At 36.9% G+C, this 22,750-nt stretch overlaps 1 protein-coding gene across 1 annotated transcript in view; it reads right to left on the reverse strand.

Moving 5' to 3' along the window:
• Window positions 1–8,067, reverse strand: part of RICTOR (RPTOR independent companion of MTOR complex 2) — a 118,553-nt gene extending 110,486 nt beyond the window's left edge. The window contains exons 1-2 of the mRNA XM_051990217.1: window positions 6,734–8,067; window positions 6,505–6,552 (exon numbers count right to left, since the gene is read on the reverse strand). Coding sequence (XP_051846177.1) covers window positions 6,505–6,552; window positions 6,734–6,782 — 97 coding nt within the window. The 5' untranslated portion in view covers window positions 6,783–8,067. The remainder of the gene's footprint in view (window positions 1–6,504; window positions 6,553–6,733) is intronic.
• Between the last annotated feature and the right edge of the window lie 14,683 nt (window positions 8,068–22,750).

Consider the following 22,750-nt stretch of genomic DNA (forward strand, 5'->3'; position numbering starts at 1 on the left):
CAGTTCTTTATAAGTCAATATATTCATTCCTATAATCAATTATGCAAAATCAAGGAATAAAAAAATCAAATAATTTATGAGGAAAGAGGGGTTAAGAATACAGCCCTCAAAAACTTCATCAGTGATACATTTTAAAAGGGGGAAGGGGGGAGGGAACCAAATAAAAATAGCAGCACAGTGATGTACATGTTAAATAGTTAAATACATAAATACTACACTAAAGAGTGGTGGCCTCAGTCTACTACTTAGCATGCTCCAAGGTTCTCACAGGATAGGGACTAGTAAAACTGAATGGCAAGAGGGGTGTAACTCAACTACGGTTGAGGAAAGAAGGGACAAAAATGAATTAGCCCATGGCTCCCAGTGTACCAGAGGATATTCAATAAATATGGTACTTCACCTTGAAAAAGACCTGAAGTATATGTAGAATGGAAAACTGGAAGGGTTGCAGTTTGTGAATAATTATGAAATGGTGCATTTTTTGGTTTTCTCATTTCTCACAGATAAAAATCTCACAAAAGCAAACACAAAATTCAAGTTGTACTCAAATTGTTCTTAAATGTATCGCTTGTGGGAACAGATTCACTTTTTTAAACAAGTGCTAGAGCAGAAAGCAGATTTTTTTTGGTAGTTCCTTAAAGTCGACAAAGTATTTCATTTATAGATATCTCATTGAACTACCCAGGGAAATAGTATCCCCATTTTACAAAGAAACTGAAGCTCCCTGAAATTAAGTGATATGTCCATGGTCAAATAGCTAGTAAGTGCTAAAGGCAGAATTCAAAACCTAGTTTTGCCTAACTATAAATGCAGAAAACCCATCTATTATTAAAGGCAGTAATAGTACAATGGAAAAGGTACTGGATTTGTAATGAAGAACCTCAGCTCAAATCCTACAACTTTGAAACCTCAGGCAAGTCACTTAGTTTCACACCTACAAAATGGGACTGAGAGCAAGTGTGTATGTGTGTTGAACCATATAAACTTCTGAAGTCTCTTCTATCTTTACATCTATAATCCTAATATATTACCTCTCAAAGATACAGCTTTTCCAGTTTTTTCCATGATTGACTCAGGCCTGCAATTTGGATAATTCCAAATATCTTTTTGCTTTACATCACTCCCCAAAGTCCAATGCCACTTCTCCATGTTCAATCTCATCAATCCTTCTAATGCACTGCCTCTTAGTTTCATTATGGTTCATTTCCATAGCCACCAGCCTAAGTCATTCTGTTAAAAGTTTCATATTTTAGTTATTTTGATAACCTCTAACTGACCTACATGCAGCTAATTATTCTCCTATTCTTCTATACTGTGAGGGTGTAGTCCCCACAGACATAGCTGTTTTTCAGAGAAATAAATACAAGTTAAATAATGAAGCAACACATACAACAAGAAAAACAGAAAAAAAAAACAGTTATTATAAGACAGAGACCTGAAAGGGATCAAAGGAATGATCTGCTTTGGCTCCCTTATTTAACAGAAAAAGGAAGCCATAACACAGAAGGCAGAAGTGACTTAATCAAAATCACCAAAGTAGGAAATAGTGGGGACAGAATTCTAATCCAGATCTTCCAACTCGAAATTCATTTCCCCTTTCTCTCAGAAGCAACCTTGGGTGCCACATTTCAAAAGGACACTTAAGAAGCAACAGCCTGCCCAAAAGAGAACAAGAAGAATCATAAGGAGACTTGAAATAATGATATACAAGTTGAAGAAAGTAGTAATATAGAGTCTTTGGTGGACCATAATTTTTTCAATTATATGAAAGATTGCCATGTTGAAGCAAGATTGAAAATTACTGAGAAATCAAACTTCCTAACAAATCAAGCATCTTCAAGTAAAAGGGGTTATCTCTAAAGAAAACTGAGTTCCTTTCTCTGAAGGCTTCATTTGTCTGAGAGCTACAGATGCATTCTTTTTATTATAATTTAGGTCTTTCCACAATTTTCCCTTCTTATATATTGACAATCAAATAGTTAGAACTGACAAGATAATTAAAAGAGAAATGTGATCTAGAAAAAATTGTATTTCATTTTGTAATTTAGTTGATATTTAAAAATAGAGGTATATCTAATATTCTGAGAAGTCACTGCAAACTAATACCATCATACTACAAGGGTTTGACTCAAAAGACATGAAGAGTAGTTTAGTGTTCCTATCCTCTCCATTCATTACATGTCAGAACAAGGACATTCAAACCACAATAAAGCCAGGGAACATTTTTGTTAACTCCTTTAGCAACTGTGAAATTTATGGCCCCTTTTCATAATAAAGTTTTTAAGTAAACGAAAAGTTTAGGATTGCAAAGGAAATTAGTTATGTCGTAATACAGTTATTTAAATTTTTTTTTTATGGAACCCAGATTAAACCTTTTCTTTTTTTCTGAGGTAACTGGGGTTAAGTGACTTGCGCAAAGTCACACAACTAGGAAGTGTTAAGTGTCTGAGGCTAGATTTGAACTCAGGTCCTCCTGTCTTCAGGGCTGGAGGGCTGGTATTCTATCTACTGCACCACCAAAACCTTTTCTAAAAAAAGTTCAGGGACTCATCACTAAAGTCTGTCATCTGAAAAGCTTCCTGAAATTGTAGTAGTAGTTAGGGGATCTGGGTTTCAATGCATGAAAAATATAGGGAAAAATATTAACAAAACTATAAACAGATTTAATGTTGTAAATACTAAATGCCTGAAAAGTCAACAAATTAAATAATCAATTTGAATGGCAAGATTTGACAATGAAGAGGTGAGAAATAGGGATTATGGCATGATTTACACAGTATAGAGAACATTTCATGAAAATACCCCACAAGTCTTGGAAAGTGACTTAGAGCAGTGAGGTTAAGTGAACTTCCAAGCATCAGGCAGTGTATGTCAGAACCAGGATTTCAACCTAGCCAAATCTATCCACTTTGCAAATCAGCCTTTCAGATAACAGAAAGCACTTTTAACAGAAAGCAGTATTACCGATACAAATAACTAACTAGAATAATGCCTATTACAGACATTTAATGAATATCAGCTCTAAGTAATTAACATTATTACTAATAAATGAGATGTACTATACTAGATACTGGAGAAAGTAGTAGACAAAGCAAAAGACAAAATTTTTTATCTCTTAAATAATTAAAACAATATTTTAATGGACTGCTCCAAGTACTATTGACTTACTATTTTTCACATACATCTTCAGTGTACACAAATTACGGTTTTCTGATTATATTCAAGGGGTAATATATTCCCAGATATTCATATATGGCAGGGTATCTAGTAGGAATAGCAACTAGTGCTGGGCCTGGAATAAGATTCAGCTTACTGAGTGGAAATCCAGCTTCAGACACTTACTAGATAAGAGGCAAGTCACTTATCCCTGTTTGCCTCAGTTTCCTCATCTGTAAAATAAGCTGGAGAAGGAAACAGCACACCACTCCAGTATCTCCAAGAAAATCTAAAATGGGGTCACAAAGAATCAGACAAGACTGAACAACATCACCTAAAGGAAAGATTACTGAACTCAGAATTAGAAATACTCGAGTTGGAAATCACCTCAGACACTTGGGACTATGATCAAGTAACTTATATCCAGTAAGTCTCGGCTTTCTCACAAGTAAAATGGGGATAATAACTATAGTACCTATCCTACAGGATTCAAATGAGATGTGTGTAAATCTCTTTACAAACTTTAAAAATTTTTCATATTTTATTTTCTTATCTAACTGGCTAAAAAACTCAAATTTAACCTTAATAACATAATTTCTTAGTGTTAAGTATATAATTCAAATTCTTCCCCTTTTCCTTTTTAAATGTAGTTTATATAATACTCATTTTACATAACATATATACTACAATTTTTGTGTATTAAGAATATCATTAACTATAACTTCTATTTCATAGAGGTAAATGATTTCAGTTAAAATATACAAATAACTGAAATTACAGCATATTTGTTATAGCATTTAAAATGTTGGAGTTCAACCTAATGTTTTTACAGAAGGCAATCCATTTCACATACAGCTGATTCATCTACCCAGACTGCCCTATTGTTCTGTTGACTCAGAAAAGAATGATTCAGGTCACTACTAATTTTCTTCAAATTGGGTCCACAAATCCTCTTTACCCAATGAAACAGTCATATATCATGGTTTAAAAAATATTTTCACTACAAAAGTAACAATACATCTTATCAACCTGTTAAAGCTAAGTTCTTTTGTAATAATATTACATTCTCACATTTTATGTTTTTTTAAAATTATTTTTCATTTATTCTCATGATTTACATTTTGTTCTAACTATATAAAGTCCTTTAGGAGACAGAAATTTTGTATTATCCTCCACCCCAATATAATCCTAACACAAGACTGTATACTGCAGGATGCTTACAATTGTTCTCTACACACTTGGTCCTTTGTCCCACCTTCCCATTTGCCATCCCTTCTTTCTACAAACTCCTCCTATCTATCTCCTCTTACCACTTTTCAGCTTCCTTTTATAATATGTCTTCTTGTCACTGGAATGTAAGCTACTTGAGGACAAGGATTGTCTATTTTTGTTTATGTTTGTATTTTCCAGGCACACATTAAGCACTTAGTAAATGTTTGCCAAGTTAACATGACAACAAGCATTTAATAAATGTTTGCTGGAAAAGAAACATATATGTAATTTTAAAACCCAGGTCTGATCCGTAAGAAGACAAATTTCAATAAATCAAGCCTAACAAATCATATTTGAACTTTTAACTCATAGGTCACTTGTTGACTAGTCATATACCAAATATTCAGTCAATATCTCAGTAAACTCACTATAGTAAATAAGCTGAATTTAAAGCACAATTTCATTTGGAGTCTACCTAATTTACCTCTAAGAAAATCTGCTTCAGATATAAAAAAAAAAATCCTAATAAACTACATCTGTCAAGACCAACATGCCAAATTTCAGTTTTGTAGGAACTAGATTTATTTTGTTAGAAAAGTTTTGAAGATGGAGGTAACAAACAACATTTTTTTGATTATATATTTTCCCAGTTACTGCAATCCAGATACTGTATACTTTCATTACATTCAGAAGAAGCCAAAAAAGTTTTGTAATTATAATGTCCAAAATTTTACTAAAAAGTATTTTTCCACTTAAAAAGACTAAATCGTTTTACTTCTCAAACTCTACTTCAAACCTACAATTCCTATGAATCCAAATTCTTACTTAAGAATAAACCATTAAATATAAAATACTTCTATTGTAGCTAGATTGCTACATGACAGCTCAGACTTCCTATCACTATCAAGATTTGAAAAGAATATTAAAAATGATAAAAAAAAATTGTTATACTTACTAGATTTTCAAGTTATAAATAGCCTCAAATGGCCAACAAGCAATGTAATATAAAATTTGCTTTGGATTTTTCTCAACATTAAAACAGCAAACTTGAGACTAAAATTGTGTTTTTAAATAGTTCTGTAGTTTTTAAACTTCAAACTTTAAATTTCTGGGCTTCGACAATCACGTAGAAAAGACTACAGTAGAAGAAAAATGTCTAAGTGAAACTGATCCTAGTCTGAACTAGCAGACCACATCAGGCTTATCGCCCCCCTCTCAAAAAAAAAAAAAAAAAAAAAAAGAAGATGAGAAGAAAAATCATTTCTACCAATCATTAAATCTTAAAGCAGAATGGTGAATGCATTCCAACACAGCCACCGGTGGAAGGAATGTCGGGCAATGTCTTTCAAAAATATAGCTGAGGTTTTTTTTTTTTTTTTTTTACCAGTTCAGACGGTGTAAACAAACCTTTCTAGCTGCAGCCGACGGTAAACAATGAACCTGCAGCAGGGTGAGGGGGCGGTCTCTGCCAACTACACTCTCAGCGGCCCGGGAAAAGGAGAGGAGGGGGGTGTGTGTGGGAGGGGAATCCAGCTGTACCAGACACCTCGCAGTAACCAGCCGGTTCGGAGGCTCACCGCAGAAAAATATATCGATCCCCAGCACTTCCCCCGAGGGGGTGAATAAAGAAGCAATCACGAATTCTGCAAGTAGTTTGGGGGCGGGGGGAGGCGGCAAGAGAAGAGAGGGCAGGATGTGGTCGCTCTTCCCCTAGACATCCTCTTGTAACCTAAATAACAGCTTCTACTCCCCCCTGTCCAGGCCGCCCCCAGTGCAAAAGGTTCCAGGGGAAAGTGCATCATTTCCCCCCCTCAAGTCCTCAAGAACCGAATAGTCCGGGAGTTGGTCTCCCCCGCTCGCTGCCACCCACCCGGGCCGATGAGAAGGCTGACGGAGTGGGGACCAGCCGGGGAAGGTGTCCAGGGCGCAATACGGTGAGAAGCCGGGGCATAGGCGGCCCAGAGAGAGGAGACGGAGAGAAGGGGGATGGGTCCCGCAGGGTAGTCCCAGGGCCCGAATCCCGGCGGAGCGCCTGCCGGTCAGACCCAGCACCCCGCCCCTCCCCCTCCTCCCCGGGCCCAAGCCCTAGGGCCGCGCGAGCCCGCCCCCGCCCCCGCCCCCGCCCCCGTTAGTTACCTCGGGTGAGATCCAGCGGGACGTTCTCCTCGCCGCTGTCATTCCGCCCTGCGCGAAACACAGAGAGACCCAGTTAGGACTCGCAGGCCGGCGGCGGCCCCGACCACAGCCGGAGCCCCGGGTGCAGTCCCGACATCCGCCCCGCGGCCCCGGGGGGTGAGAAGGAGAGAAACGACCCTGAGAGGGTGGAGCACGCGAAGCGGAGGGGAAAGGGGTAAAGGAGAGTTACCTCGTATCCTGAGGTGCTTCAGCGAGCGGCCGCGGACACTCGCCGCCATGTTGACGGGCTTCAGTCACAACACCGGAAACCTCGCCCAATCGCGCGAGAGCCCCCTTTCCCTCTCCCCCGCCCTCCGCTTCCTTTCCTTCTCCCTCCCCTCCCCTATCTCCCCACCCAGCTCTCGCCTTGCCTGGCCTCAGCATCCTCGCTCCTCCTCCTCTTTCTCCTCCTCCCTCCCTCCCTCCCTCCCTTAACGCGAGCCAGACGGGAGGCGGGGCCGAGGGACTCAGAGCGGGAACCCCGGGGCTGTCGGATGCGCGTGCTTGCGGTAGCGGAGGCGAGGCTGACCTAGGAAAGAGCCCCCAACCCCCCACTCAAAAGAGCGCACGTTCGCGGGTTCTCCCTGGGGTGGATCTTTCTCACCCCCTCCTCCCCAAATTCCTAAAGGGAATTCCCCGGGAGTCTCGCGGTGTAAGCAACCAGCCTTGCGGACCCGGGATGATGCCATCCACATGGAAGGGACCCGGCGCTCCATTACGCGGGGCGAAGCCGCCCACTCGTACCCTTAACGCCTCGTGTCCTCGCCACTTTTTGACCTTCTACGGAAAGCTACCTCCACTCTTTTTATTTGTCCTTGAAGCACTGCCCGGGTTCCTTCCAACCATACTCACCTGCCCATAAAACATCCACTTTTTGCCACGAAACAACTCCTCAGACTCCCCCATCCATCCATAGAGCAACTTCGTCTTCCGACCCCACCCCTGCTAATTTAAGGCATGACCGGAGGGAGGGGACACAATCAAGTGGAAATGGGAGGGACGGAGACACAGAGAGATTGCTAAGGAGCTTTATTGAAAACTTTTTTTTTTTTTGGAGGTGATTCCCTTTTCTTTCTTTCTTTCTTTCTTTTTTTTAATAATCATAACTTTTTATTGACAGAACCCATGCCTGGGTAATTTTTTACAACATTATCCGTTGCACTCACTTCTGTTCCAATTTTTCCCCTCCTTCCCTCTACCCCCTCCCCCAAATGGCAAGCAGTCCTATACATGTTAAATATGTCACAGTATATCCTAGATACAATATATGTGTGCAGAACCGAACAGTTTTCTTGTTGCACAGGAAGAATTGGATTCAGAAGGTAAAAATAACCCAGGAAGAAAAACAAAAATGCAAACAATTTACATTCATTTCCCAGTGTTCTTTCTTTGGGTGTAGCTGCTTCTGTCCATCATTGATCAATTGAAACTGAGTTAGATCTTCTCTTTGTCAAAGAAATCCACTTCCATCAGACTACATCCTCATACAGTATCGTTGTTTAAGTATATAATGATCTCCTGGTTCTGCTCTATACACATGTATATATGCATACATAAATTGGAGATAATTGAAATATGAAATATATAGACTACTTGATTGGAAATAATCAACAGAGAGAAGGTTCTAGAATTAAGAGGGATTGGGAAAGACTTACTGAGATTATAGCTGGGACTTGAAGCCAGAAGGTAGAGATGACTTTACCTATGTGTAAAGGGCTGAAAATCTTGAGTCAATGCACTGAGGTCAGTGCACTTAAGGCTAACGATTAGACAATACTCTATGAGTATATGCTTGGAAAATGACCCTTCCCACTATCCTGTGCTGGCTCAATAATTGGTGTATACAGAGAATTGTAGGAGGGACTAGGGGGTGGAGTAAGACTAGCCAGGATCACTTCTGGGCAGGAGACAAAGAAGGAAGATTCCAGAGATTCTGCTTCCATCCAATTCAATCCCACCTCTAAAGACTAAGAACTTTTGCTTATCCTGACTCCACCTGATTCTAAGGTATCCAGGGTGCTAACACAGTCATCACACCTACGTTATGCAAGTAAGTATCTAGACATATAAAATTTCCTCTAATAACTGCTTTGGCTGCATCCCACAAATTTTGGTATGTTGTCTCGTTGTCATTCTCTTGGATGAAATTATTGATTGTGTCTATGATTTGTTGTTTCACCCACTCATTCTTTAAGATTAGATTATTTAGTTTCCAATTAATTTTTGGTCTATTTTCCCTTAGCCTTTTATTGCCTTATGATCTGAAAAAGAATGCATTTACTATTTCTGCCTTTCTGCATTTTATTTTAAGGTTTTTATGCCCTAATACATGGTCAATTTTTGTATAGGTTCCATGTACTGCCGAGAAAAAGATATATTATATTCCTTTTTGAATCCATTCAATTTTCTCCAAAGGGCTATCATCTCTAACATTTTTTTTTAATTAAAGCTTTTTATTTTCAAAACTCTTGCATGGATAATTATTCAGTATTGACCCTTGCAATACCTTGTGTTCCAAAATTTTCCCTACTTCCCTTCACTCCCTTACCTAGATAATAAATAATCCAATATATGTTCTATGTGTTAAAATATATTTTAAATCCAATATATATAAACATAGTTATACAAGAAAAATCAGATTAAAAAGGAAAGAAAATGAGTAAGAAAACAAAATGCAAGTGAACAAGAATAAAAAGAGTAAAAATGTTATGTTGTAATCCACCCTCAGTTCTCACAATCCTCTCTCTGGGTGTAGATGACACTCTTTCTTCCAAGATCATTGGAACTGTCCTGAATCAACTCATTGTAGATAAATGTCACATTCATCTGACTTGATCATCTTAAAATCTTGCTGTTGCCGTGTACAATGATCTTCTAGTTTGTGATGTCTATGCTAGCTTTCTGGAGATCCTCGGGATTAGCCAGAGTCCTTGATCTTTAGGAGGAGAAGTGAAGGAGACAGGAGAGCCACCACGTAGTTGGTCAAAGATGGAATCTGGACTCTGGAGTCTCCAGCCTGAAGTCTTCTCTAAGAGTGCTGCAATCTAGAGAGCTCTCTGTTCCCTCTCCCAGCCCTTAAATCCTTCAGTGCGATTACCTCACTACATCACATTGAGCATGTGCAACCATAAGCATTATGCTGTGATTCAAATATACCTTTCAGAGTTCTAACCCACTACACTGGTTCTGTTCACTTCCCTTAGCATTAGTTCATGTAAATCTCTGCAGGCTTCTCTAAATCCATCCTGCTAATTGTTTCTTATAGAAAAATAATATTCTTTAACATTCATATATCATAACTTATTTAGCCATTCTCCAACTGATGGGCATCCACTCAGTTTCTATTTTCTAGCCACTACAAAAAGGGCTGACACAAACATTTTTGCACATATAGGTCCCTTTCCCTCTTTTTAAGATCTCTTTACAATATAGGCCCTGTAGAAACATTGCTGGGTCAAAGGATATGCACAGTGTGATAACTTTTTGAGCCTAGTTCCAAATTGCTCTCCAGAATGGTTGGATTTGTTCACAATTTCACCAACAATGTATTAGTGTTCCAGTTTTCCCACATCCCCTCCAACATTCATTATTATTTTTTCCTGCCATTTTAGCCAATATGAGAAGTGTGTAGTGGTATCTCAGAGTTGTCTTAATTTGCATTTCTCTGATCAATAGTGATTTAGAGCATCTTTTCATATGACTAGAAATGGTTTCAATTTCTTCATCTGAAATTGTCTGCTCAAATCCTTTGAACACTTATCAATTGAAGAATGGTTTGAATTCTTATAAATCTGAGTCAATTCTTTATTTTAGAAATGAGGTCTTTATCAGAATCTTTAAATGTAGAAATGTTTTCCCAATTTATTTTTCCCTTCTAATGTTGTCTGCATTAGTTTTGTTTGTACAAAACCTTTTCAACTTAATATAATAAAAATTATCTATTTGGTGTTCAATAATGAGTTCCAGTTCTTCTTTGATTACAAATTCCTTCCTTCTCCACAGATCTGAGAAGTAAACTATTCTATATTCTTCTAATTTGCTTATAATATCACTCTTTTTGTCTAAATCACGATATGTTTTTGACCAAATCATGAGCTATTTTGACCTTATCTTAGCATATGGTGCTAAGGTGTGGGTCAGTGCTTAGTTTCTACCAGATTAGTTTCTAATTTTCCCAGCAGTTTTTGTCAAATAGTGAGTTCTTATCCCAAAAGCTGGGGTCTTTGGGTTTGTCAAACACTAGATTGCTATACTTATTGACTATTTTGTTCTGTGAACCTAACTTATTCCATTAATTGAGTACTCTATTTCTTAGCCAGTACCAAGTGGTTTTGATGATCACTGCTTTATAATATAGTTTTAGGTCTGGCACAGCGAGGCCACCTTCAATGGCAATTTTTTTTTTCATTAATTCCCTTGAAATTCTTGACCTTTTATTCTTCCAGATGAACTTTGCTATTTTTTCTAGGTCTGTAAAATAATTTCTTGGGAGTTTCATTGCTATAGTACTAAATAAGTAAATTAATTTAAGTAATATTTTCATTTTTATTATTCACTCAACCTATCCATGAACACTTGATATTTTTCCAACTTATTAAATCTGTCTTCATTTGTGTGGAAAATATTTTTTAGTTGTATTCATATAGTTCCTGACTTTCCCTTGACAGATGGATTTCTAAATATTTTATACAATTGACAGTTATTTAAAATGGAATTTCTCTTTGTATTTCTTGCTGTTGGACTTTGTTGGTAAGATATAAAAATGCTTATGATTTTTGTGGATTTATTTTGTATCCTGCAACTTTGCTACAGTTGTGAATTGTTTCCAGTAATGTTTTAGTTGATTCTCTCAGATTCTTCTCTAAATATATCATTATATCATCTGCAGAGAGTGATAATTTGGTTTCTAATTGCTGTGATCTCTTTTTCTTCTTTTATTGCCAAAGCTAACATTTCTAATACAATATTGAATAGTAAGGTGATAGTGGCAACTTTGTTTCACCCCTGATCTTATTGGAAATGGTTCTAGTTTGTCCCCATTACGTGTGATGCTTGCTGGTGGTTTTAAATAGATGCTACCAATCATTTTAAGAAAAAGTCCATTTATTTCTATATGCTCTAATGCTTTTAATAGAAATGAATGTTGGATGTTATCAAATGCTTTTTCTTCATCTATTGATATAATCATATGATTTTTGTTAATTTTGTTATTTTTATAGTCAATTATCCTAATAGTTTTCCTAATATTGAACCAGCCCTGCATTCCTGGTATAAATCCTACTTGATCATAGTGTATTATCATGGGGATGACTTTCTGTAATCTCTTTGATAATATTTTATTTAAGATTTTTGCATCAATATTATTTTCATTTTCTATTTTCACCCTATCTCATTTAGATATCAGCTCCTTATCTGTGTCATAAAAGGAATTTGATGGGAATCCTTCTTTCCCTATTTTTTTCAAATATTTTATATAGTATAGGAATTAATTGTTCTTTAAAGGTTTGATAGAATTCACATGTAAATTCATCTGGCCCCAGAGATTTTTTCTTAAGGAGGTGATTAATATCTTGTTCTATTTCTTTTTCTAAAATGGGATAGAAACTATTTTTTTGAGACTAATGATTTGATTTTCTTCTTTCCTTTTGCTAATCGAATTAACCAAAGCTTTATCTATTTTGTTGAGTTTTTTAATAAAACTAATTCTTAGCTTTATTTATTAATTCAATGGTTTTCTTATTTTCAGTTTTACTAATCTCCCTTTTTATTTTCAGAATTCTAAATTTAGCATTTAATTAAGGGTTTTTAATTTGTCCTTTTTCTAGCTTTTTTAGTTGCAAGCCCAATTTGTTGATTTCTCTTTCTCTATTTTGTGGAAGTAAGCATCTAGAGATAAAATTTCTCCTAATAATGGCTTTGGCCACAAATTTTGGTATGTTGTCTTATTATGGATGAAGTTATTAATTGTGTCTATGATTTGTTGTTTTATCCATTCATTCTTTAGGATTGGATTATTTAGTTTCCAATTAATTTTTGCTCTATTTTCCCCTGGCCTTTTATTGCATGTAATTTATATTGCATCATGATTTGAAAAAAATGCATTTACTCTTTCTGCCTTTCTGCATTTGATTTTGAGGTTTTTATGCTCTAATACATGGTCAGTTTTTGTATAAGTTTCATGAACCACTGAGAAAAAATAAACTCCTTTCTTTTTCCATTCAATTTTCTCCAAAGATCTAGCATACCTAACTTTTCTAACATTTTGTTTACCTCTTTAACTTCTTTCTTATCTAATTTGTGGTTCACTTTATCTAGTTCTGAGAGAGCAAGGTTGAGATCCCCCACTAGTATAGTTTTGCTGTTTAATTCTTCTTGCAGCACTCTTAACTTCTCTAGGAATTTAGGTGCTATACCACTAGATACATATATGTTTAGTATTGATATTACTTTATTATCTGTAGTACTTTTAAGTAGGATGTGGTCTCCCTCCTTATCTCTTTTAATTAGATCTGTTTTTGCTTTTGCTTGATCTGAGATCTGAGATCTGAGATCTGAGGATTGTTACTCCTGCTTTTTTTTTTTTTTTAAACTCAGCTGAAGCATAATAGATTCTGCTCCAGCCTTTTATCTTTGCTATGTATGTACAACTCTGTTTAAATGAGTTTCTTGTAAACAACAAATTGCAGGATTCTGGCTTTTGATCCAGTCTGCTGTCCACTTCTGTTTTATGGAAGTGTTCATCCCATTTACATTCACAGATAAAATTACTAACTCTCTATTTCCTGCCATCTTGTTTACCTCCAGTTATATTTTTCTCTTCCCTTTCCCCTTTTCCCTCTTCCCCTATATTTTGTCACTGACCATCCCCTTTCTCAAACAGTCCTCCCTTTTTGCAGCCCTTTCCCTGTTTATACCTTTCCCCTTCTACTTCTCTTCTCTCCCCTTTCTTTCCCCCTTCCCCTCCTACTTCTCTATAAGGTGAAACAAGCCTCTCTGTGAAGCTAAATATGTCTGATATTCTCTTTCTGAGCCAAATCTGAGGAGTAAGATTACACAATGCCCATCCCCCTCCCCTCTTTCCTTCAATTGCAATTGGTCTTTTTTTGCCTCCTCATGAGATGTAATTTACCCCATTTTAACTCCATTTTTCTCTTTGTCCAGTAGAATCACTGTTTCTCCTCTAATTTCTTTTTTAAGTCATCACTATGAAATCAAATTATACCTACACCCTTTAAGTTTACCTATAACAGAGATACAGATCTCAAGAGTTAAACATATCATTTCCCCATACAGGGGTATAAGCTTTTTAACTTTTAAAGGAAAATTATTTTTCTTTCCTTTTTACCTTTTTATGCTTCTCTTGAGTTCTGTATTTGAAGATCAAGTTTTCTATTCTAGATGAAATTCACCTATTTCATTAAATATCCATCTTTTTCCCTGAAAGATGATACTCAATCTTGCAGGATAATTGATTCTTGGCTGAAATCCAAGTTCCTTTGCCTTTCAGAATATCAGATTCTATGTCCTTCAATCTTTTAAAGTGGAAGCTACTAGGTGCTGAGTAATCCTGATTGTGACTCCTTGAATTTGTCAAGGAGTTTCCTTCTGACTGCTTGCAATATTTTCTCCTTGATTTAATAATTCTAAAATTTAGCTATGACGTTCCTTGGAGTTTTCATTTTGGGGGTCTCTTTCAGGAAGTGATCGTTGAATTCTTTTAATGGCTATTTTACCCTTTAGTTCTAGGATATCCAGGCAGTTTTCCTTGATGATTTCCTGAAAGATGATGTCTACATTCTTTTTTCATCATGGTTTTCAGGAAGTTCAATAATTCTTAAATTGTCTCTCCTAAATCTATTTTCTAGGTCAGTTGTTTTTCCAATGAGGTATTTTACATTTTCTTTTATTTTTCCGTTTTTGTTTTTTTTTTTTTTTTTTTTTTTTTTTTGGTTTTGTTTGACTGATTCTTGAACTCTCATTGATTCATTCACTTCCATTTGTTCAGTTCAGATTTTTAGTAAATTATTTTCTTCACATAGCTTTTTTACTTCCTTTTGCATTTGGCCAATTGAACTTTTTTATGAAGTGTTTTGTTCATTGCATTTTTTTTCCATTTCATAGATTTTGTTTTTCAATGAATTGGTTTGTTTTTCATATCTATTTTGTAAGGAGTTATATGCTTTTTCCATTTCATCAAGTCTATTTTTAAGTAGTTTTCTTTAGATAATTTGTGGTTTTCCTTTTCCATACCCTCTTGCAAAGATCTCATTTTGTTCCCCTATTTTTCTTCTCTCTTTTAACATCTTTTTCCTCCCTTAGGCAATTGGAGTTAAGTGACTTGCCTAGGGTCACACAGCTAGGAAATGTTAAGCATCTGAGGCCAGATTTGAATTCAGGTCCTCCTGATTTCAGGGCTGGTACTTTATCTACTGCACTACCTAGCTGTCCTCTTTTAACATCTTTTTTTGAATTCTTCCAAAAGAGCTTTGTGAAATGGTGACCAACTCATATCATCTTTTGGCGCTTCATCTGGAGCTGATTTGCCTTTAGGATCTTCAGGGTTTGAGGTCTATTCTTTTTCTTCATAAAAGCTGCCTATGGTCGGAGTTCTTTTTGCTTTTTTGCTCATTTTTTAAAGGTTGAGGTCAGCTCTTAAGGCAAAGGGAGGACAGCTGCTTTAGTTTGCACTGAGGCAGTTCTGCTGACTGACTTCCAGTGCTGGGTAAGCATGGCCAGTGCGGGTAAGCATGGAAGTCAGACATGGCCAGGTCCCAAAATCTTCTGGCTCTCAGAGGCTCACAATTTGCCTTTTGTATTTGCTTTTGAGTGTTTTACAGAAAATCTGCTTAACCACCAGCTTGCAACCAGGAAGAGTAGCCTTAGAGTCTCACAGTACAATTCCCCCCATAGGGACACAGTCATCCCCTGGCTCCCAGCATCGGCTCCTGTCCCAGGATCCCTGTGCTACAGTCTGGGCTTGGCAGCCTCTCCCCCTGCCTGATTGAAACAGACCTTTCCTGAAATTTTTACAAAGTATTTTCTTCTGGAAATTTCTTTTACTCCAAATTTTGTGGGTTCTGTCACTCCAAAACTAGTTCAGATGCTTAATCTTCTGTTGATTTGAGGGACACTTGGAGTAGGTCACAGAGAACCACAGAGAGCTCTGCCTCACTGAGAAAATACATGAAAAAGGAACCTTTTTTTGTCTCTGCTCATGTTCATGCCCATAGTCTCCCCATCTTCAAAAAACCCTCCCTAGATATATTCAACTCCACTATTATCTGGTAACTCTCCCTTCCTATAAACTTGAATAGGTAAGCTATCTAAAAATGACTCTCTTTTTAATTCTTTGTAGTATGACTTCTGAGTTCATCATTCAATTAAGAATACAGTTTTAGATCATTCAATTAAAATTCTTCTTTCCAAAGTTATTGTGATCCCTTAATTGCCAAATTCCATGGCCTTTTTCTGAAAAATCATTCTTCTTGAGCTCTCTGCAGCCTTTGACACCTTCTTAATATTGCCTCTTTTCTAGATTTTTGTGACACTACTCTCTTGGTTCGCCTCATTTTTAACTCCTCTGTTTCCTTGGCTGGATTTTTATCCAGATTCCACCTGTAAAATTCTTCAAAGATTTAGGCTGCCCTCTTCTCCTCTTTACTATTTCACTTAGTGATCTAAGTCTCTCCAATGGATCCAATTTCTATCTTTAAGTGGATGATTCCCAGATCTACTTGATTTTTCCTAATCTCTCTTCTGATCTTGAGTCTCACATCTCCAACTGTCAGTTGGACATGTCATGAATATCTTGTAAATGCTCTTCATACAACATATCTAAAACTGAAGTCATTATTATCTTTCCCCCAAAACCCTTCCTTCTTCCTAACTTTCCTATTACTATTGAGGATACTGCCCTCTTCCCAGTATCCTAGATTCATATCCTCTGTTCAAGGTATCATCTTCAATTTGTCACTCTTCTCTCTCCCTATATCCAATTTGTTGCTAAGAATTGTCTGTTTTATTTTTGTAGCATTTCTTACTTAAGCCTTCTTCTTTCCTCTGACTGTGGTGTTCTCTTTTTTTTTTTTATAATATAAATGATGGTTCTCTGGGAGAGCAGGTTTCTTGGAGAGTTTTTCTGGAGGCAGCTTTAGTTTTGGTTCAGAGTAATAATAATTCCAAACATAGCCAGCTGATAAAATCCAAACGTTTATTTCTCCAAGAGCTCTTGCAGCTTTGTCCTTTGCTTCTGCCTCTGCTTTCTTCAGCTTCCAGCCAGCACAAAGGTGGAAGATGGAATGAATCTGACTCCACCTCTGAGAGTGGGTTTGTGGGCTTCCTCCCAGAGTGCTCTTTGGCCCTAAGAGCTTCTTGCTTATATGAGCTCTCTAAAGGTGTGAACACAAGCATTGTTTCTCTTAGTTCCACTTAGTACCTTGTTTCAAGTTCTGGCCTATAACATCTCCTTGTAACATCAGCCCAATTATACTGAACCATGCTAAATTAGATAATTATTGTCTCTATCAATTCTAATGACTTAACAGCTTGTAAGGATTCTAACATTTGACATTGTTAAAACCCTAATACAGTTTCATATCACCTTGTACTTGGACTACAGCAGTAGTCTGCTGGCTGGATCTCAGCTGAAGTCATTCCCCATTTCAATTCATCCTCTTCTTACCTGTGAAATTGATATCCCTAATGTACCAGTCTGATTTTATCATTTCCCTATTTATAAATTCCAGTGGTTCTCTATTACCTCTATGATCAAATATAAAATCTTCTAGTTTGCTTTTTAAAAAACCTTCTATGGGCCCCTTCCTACTTTTCCAGTCTTATCATACCTTACTCCTTTCTCCTTCCATGTGTTCTTTGATCAAGTGACAGTGGCCTCCTTGCTGTTCCTCACAGAAGACACTCCGTCATCTGATTTTCACTGACTGTCCTCCATATCTTATTCCTCTTTGGTTTCTCTAGTTTTGGTTTTTTTTTTTTTTCAAATCTCAGCTAAAGTCCTACCTTCTGAGAGAAGCTTTTCTCCTTAACATTAGGGCTTTGCCTCTGAGATTATCTTCAATTTGACTTGTATATAGATTGTTTGGACAGAGTTCTTTACACAATGAGAGCAGGGAATGTCTTTCATCTTATTTGGTATACCTTGTACATAATACATAATGCAATACCTTATACATAATAAATAGTTAATACATGCTAGTTGGGTAATTGATTGGCTTCAGAGAGCAGTCCCAGATATTTTCTTTTTCTATCCTCTTATGTATGGTGACAAAAAAGCTTTTAATCAGCTGCTGAGGTGGAATTGAGTGTTCACAGGAAAGTATGAAACAGACCAATTCTCACTCTCTTGGTGACCATTGAGAATCAAAGACTGCTGTGGGCTTCTGCTTGGGGAGCAGTCTCAGACCCTTTCTCTCTACCTGGTCATGTTGTGGCCATGAATACATATTGGTGTTTCTTCTGGCTTTCCCACATTTCTTTTTTCATGACTTTAGGTGACTGAATATCAGAAACCGAATGGACAAAGTTATGGTTCTGAGCTTTAAGAGGTCAGAAGTACCATTGAGTTCATTACAGAATCTGCTGGGTAACTAGAGTACCTAATCTCAGTGAGGAAACAACTCTTTACTGAAGAAATACCTGCTTGACCCGATGAATTAATCCATCTGACACCTATACCATGTCCTTCAAACTAGAAAACAAATCATCCTTCTATTATACTATATTGAGACCTATTAAAGACCTTAACTTAAAAAGCCCAAGGGCTTCTACTGCATCTAGAGCCATCTCCAGTCATTCTGATCTATATCTTTCCATTGGACTCAGATAACTTGAGAAGAGACTGATGACTTTGCACTGCCCTCCCTCACTCAAATGCAATTCACTTGTGTGCCATGGTGTCAGCTTCCTAATGTCATGATTCTCTTAGAGTGTGAAGGACAAACAGCAACCCAGAAGTAAATATGCCTGAAGGAATGTTCTGTAAAAACCACTTTAAATTTAGAACAGGAATAATAGAAGAAGGCATTCCTGATTTAGGCTGTACTTAGATTTTTGAACTACATTTTTAAAAAATTTCCCTTTGTAAAAACTAATTGATAATAATGGGGATACCAACTGGCTACTCATATTGGGGAAATATACCAGATGAAAGTTCATATAGAACAGTAGAGAAAAGCACCCAACCCTCAGTGCCAGCTAGGCTGTGGAAATGCTATTTGCTAAAGGAGTGAAGGTTCAGAGGTTGAGTCCCAAAACACAAGTTCCTTTTTCATATTCTTCCTTGCCTTCTCTTCCCTTCTCCCCACCCTTTTCATGGAATCTAAGTTCCTCAAGGACAGAAATTTTATTTGTCTTTGTATCTCCAGCATGAATATGCACATATATCCGTATTATGATGGGGTGAGCATTTTAGTAAAGCAAATTTCTTTGACCCCAGTTTTCCTGATGCAGCTTCCTCCCCCTCGCCTACCCTTTACAATCAATACAGAATATACTCAGGACAAAACTGATTCAGGGTCCTAATATTTCTTCTTCAAGTTGCCATACCTTCCATAATGCAGCTTTCTGATCATTTACGGGCATAGAAAGCCATATCCTTCTTGCATTTTCTTGTTGCTTTAGAGCAAAGTAAACCTACTATTAAATGTCCAGTGGCTCATTCATGTTTTGTTTCATCCCAGTCTCAAACTTGAACTAAGAATATGCAGGCATTAACAGAGTGACTCCAGCATTTGATGTAGTTTTGGAAGTTTAGGACTAGATGAAAAGAGTTGATGGCTTAAATAGTGTTTGAGTTGGGGGAAGAACTCTGCAGATGTGGAGGAGGAGAGTCACATGATCAGATGTCAGGAAATTGCCTGGCTCCTTGTTGACAGAACTCTCCTGATTGTGTATGGAGAATCCTCTCTGTGCGCAGAGGACTTAGGTTATTGGGTGCTGGGAGAGGCTGCGGAAAGGATAAAGAAAATGTCAAGGCCAATACTCTCTGGATGTTGTTGACTGCTCTGCCTAAGTTGGATTGTCTCTGCAGTCAGAGAGAATAAACTAGTCTGGTGCATTTAGCCGCTAAAAACAGAGATCTCCATTTTCAGGGACCATTCAATGAAAATCAAGAGACAGCAATGAGAACTAATGATTGCACAAGGGAATAGATCTCTCCCTAGGAGCTCCTGCCAAGATCAATCAGGTGGTCTGATCCAGAACTGTATGTTCCTGCTGAGATAGGAATCTTGGGACTGCAGGAGAGCTGACTTGAGGCTGAGGCTGGGAATCTCCTGCCCCAACTAAGAAAGATTCAGGCTTTTCTGGATCACTACATTCAGAAAGCAACTAGATGGTGTGGTATATAGAACTCTTATCCTGTAGTAAGAGTAATCTGACCTCAGGTACTTACTAGTTGTATGACCTGGGCAAATCACAGTTTCCTCCTTTGTAAAATGAACTGGAAAAGGAAATGGCAAACCAGTACTTTGCCAAGGAAAACCCAAAATGGGATCACAAATTGTTGGACACAACTGAAACTATTTAATAGTAGCTCTTAGGAAGATAGTATTGACATGCTACACTGAAGACTCAGGAGCTGGTTCCCTGTCCTTTGGGAGATCCTACAGGGAGAGTTTGGGTCCTAGCTGAGGAGATATTCAGATACCAGAGGAGTCCCTGGAACAATGGCTTTTGAGGGTGTGGTTCAGCGGAACCAACTGTGAGAGTGTTTCCAGTGGACTTTCCATAACCTTAGGGAATTCTCTGAACTCTCTTTTTAAAATTAAATTTGCTTTTAGGACTATATTCTTTGTTTCTTTTTAGGTGGCTGATAAAGTTATTCTGGCCTAGTAAAGATGGCAGCCAGCTCATAGATGAGGCTCTGCTAGGGAGTTGGTGATGTTCCCAAATCTATAATAGTCTGGATTTATGCATTATCCCCAAGAACAGATGTTCTGTGTAAAGCTCTGCCCAAATGGCTTCAGACTTTAGCTACAGTTGTTCTCTACTATACAACCATACAGGTGTAGACTTATCAACTGTTGAAATTTGAGTGGAAGGTCTCCCAGAGGAGAGCTTTGAGTATAGCTACTAAACCATCTGGTAGATAAGAAAGCAAATGATGACCAGGCTTTTCTGGTCTAGTAAAACTGTACAAAGAAAATTAAGCTCCAGGGCACCAGAAGCCATTTGGTCTAACCTGCCTGAGATATTTGATGTTTCCTCTCCTCTCCTCTCCTCTCCTTTTCTTGTCTTTTCCTTCTTTTTCTTTCTTTCTTTCTTTCTTTCTTTCTTTCTTTCTTTCTTTCTTTCTTTCTTTCTTTCTTTCTTTCTTTCTTTCTTTGTCTTTCTCTATTCCTCTCTCTATTTCTTCCTTCCTTCTTTCCTTTCTTTGTTTATTTTTTATTTTTAATAGCATTTTATTTTTTTCCAAATACATGTAAAGATAGTTTTCAACATTCAACATTTTTCAAAGTTTGTAAAACTTTGTGTTCCAAATTTTTCTCTCTCCCTTATCTTCCCTTTCCCCAATTCAGTAATCTGATATAGATTAAATATGTGCAATTCCTTTAAACATATTTCCATATTTGTCATTGCAAGAAAAATCAGATTAAAAAGAAAAAAAAAAAAAACCATGAGAGGAAAAAAAAGCCAACAACAACAACAAAAAGGTGAAAATACTATGCTTTGATCCACATTCAGTCTCCATAATTCTCTTTCTGAATGAATCTGGCACTTTCTATCTTGAGCCTATTAGAATTGCTTTGAATCACCACAATGGTAAAAAGAGCCAAGTCCATTACTACAGTTGATTAGCACATAGTCTTATTATTCTATACAATATTCTCTTGGTTCTGCTAACTTCACTCAGCATCAGTTCAAGTAAATCTTTCCAGGCTTTTCTGAAATCAGCCTGCTCATCAATTCTAATATTCTATTATATTCATATACCATAACTTATTCAGGCATTCCCCAACTGATGGGCATGCACTCAATTTCTAGTTTGTTAACACTACAAAAAGAGCTGCTACAAACATTTTTGCACATGTGGGTCCTTTCTTTCTCTCTCTCTCTCTCTTTTTTTTTTTTTTTTTTTTTTTTTTTTTTAATGATCTCTTTGGGATACTCAATAGAGATACAGCTGAATAAAAGGGTATGCAAGTTTTATAGCCTTCATGACATAGTTCCAAACTGCTCTCCAGAAAGATTGGATTACTTCACAATTCCACCAACAATGCATTGACATTCCAGTTTTCCCACATTCTCTATTATTTATCATTGTCTTTTCCTGTCATTTTAGCAAATCCAAAAGGTATTAAGTAGTATCTCAGAGTTGTCTTAATCTGCATTTCTCTAATAAATAGTGATTTAAAGCACTTTTCCATATGCCTAGAAATGGCTTTAATTTCTTCATCTGAAATTTGTTTGTTCATATCCTTTGACCATTTCTCAAATGGGGAATGGCTTGTATTCTTATAAATTTGAGTCAATTCTCTCTATATTTTAGAAACAAGCCTTTATCAGAAACACTGGATGTAAAATTTTTTCCCATTTTCTACTTCCCTTCCAATTTTGGCTGCATTGATTTTGTTTGTGGAAACCCTTTTTAATTTAATGTAATCAAAATCATCCATTTTGCATTTTATAATGTTCTGTAGTACTTTGGCCATAAATTCCTCTTTTCCACAGATCTCAGCAGTAGACTTTCCTTTTCTCTACTAATTTGCTTATAGTATCATTCTTGATCCATTTCAACCTTATTTTGGTATAAGATATTAGATGTTGATCAATGCTAGTTTCTACCATACTATTTTCCAATTTTCCCAGCAATTTTTGTCACATAGTAAATTCTTATCCTAGAAGCTAGAGTTTTGGGATTTATCAAACACTAGATTACTATAATTGTAGACTATTATGTCTTGTGTATCTAACCTATTCCACTAATTCCATTACTCTATTTCTTAGCCACTATCAAATTGTTTTGATGATCACTGCTTTATAAAATTATTTTAGGTATGGTACAGCTAGGTTACCTTCCTTTGCTTTTTTTCCCCCCACTAACTCCCTTGAAATTCTTGACTTTTTGTTCTTCCAGATGAATTTTGTTATTATTTTTTTCTAGTTTATCATTTTTTGGCAGTTTGTCTTTCAAGGTCTTTTTTAATGATGGCAGTTTGATTGTTATGACACTGAATAACTAAATTAA

This window comes from Antechinus flavipes, chromosome 1 (genome assembly GCF_016432865.1).
Source record: "Antechinus flavipes isolate AdamAnt ecotype Samford, QLD, Australia chromosome 1, AdamAnt_v2, whole genome shotgun sequence".
NCBI classification, from domain to species: Eukaryota; Metazoa; Chordata; class Mammalia; order Dasyuromorphia; family Dasyuridae; genus Antechinus; species Antechinus flavipes.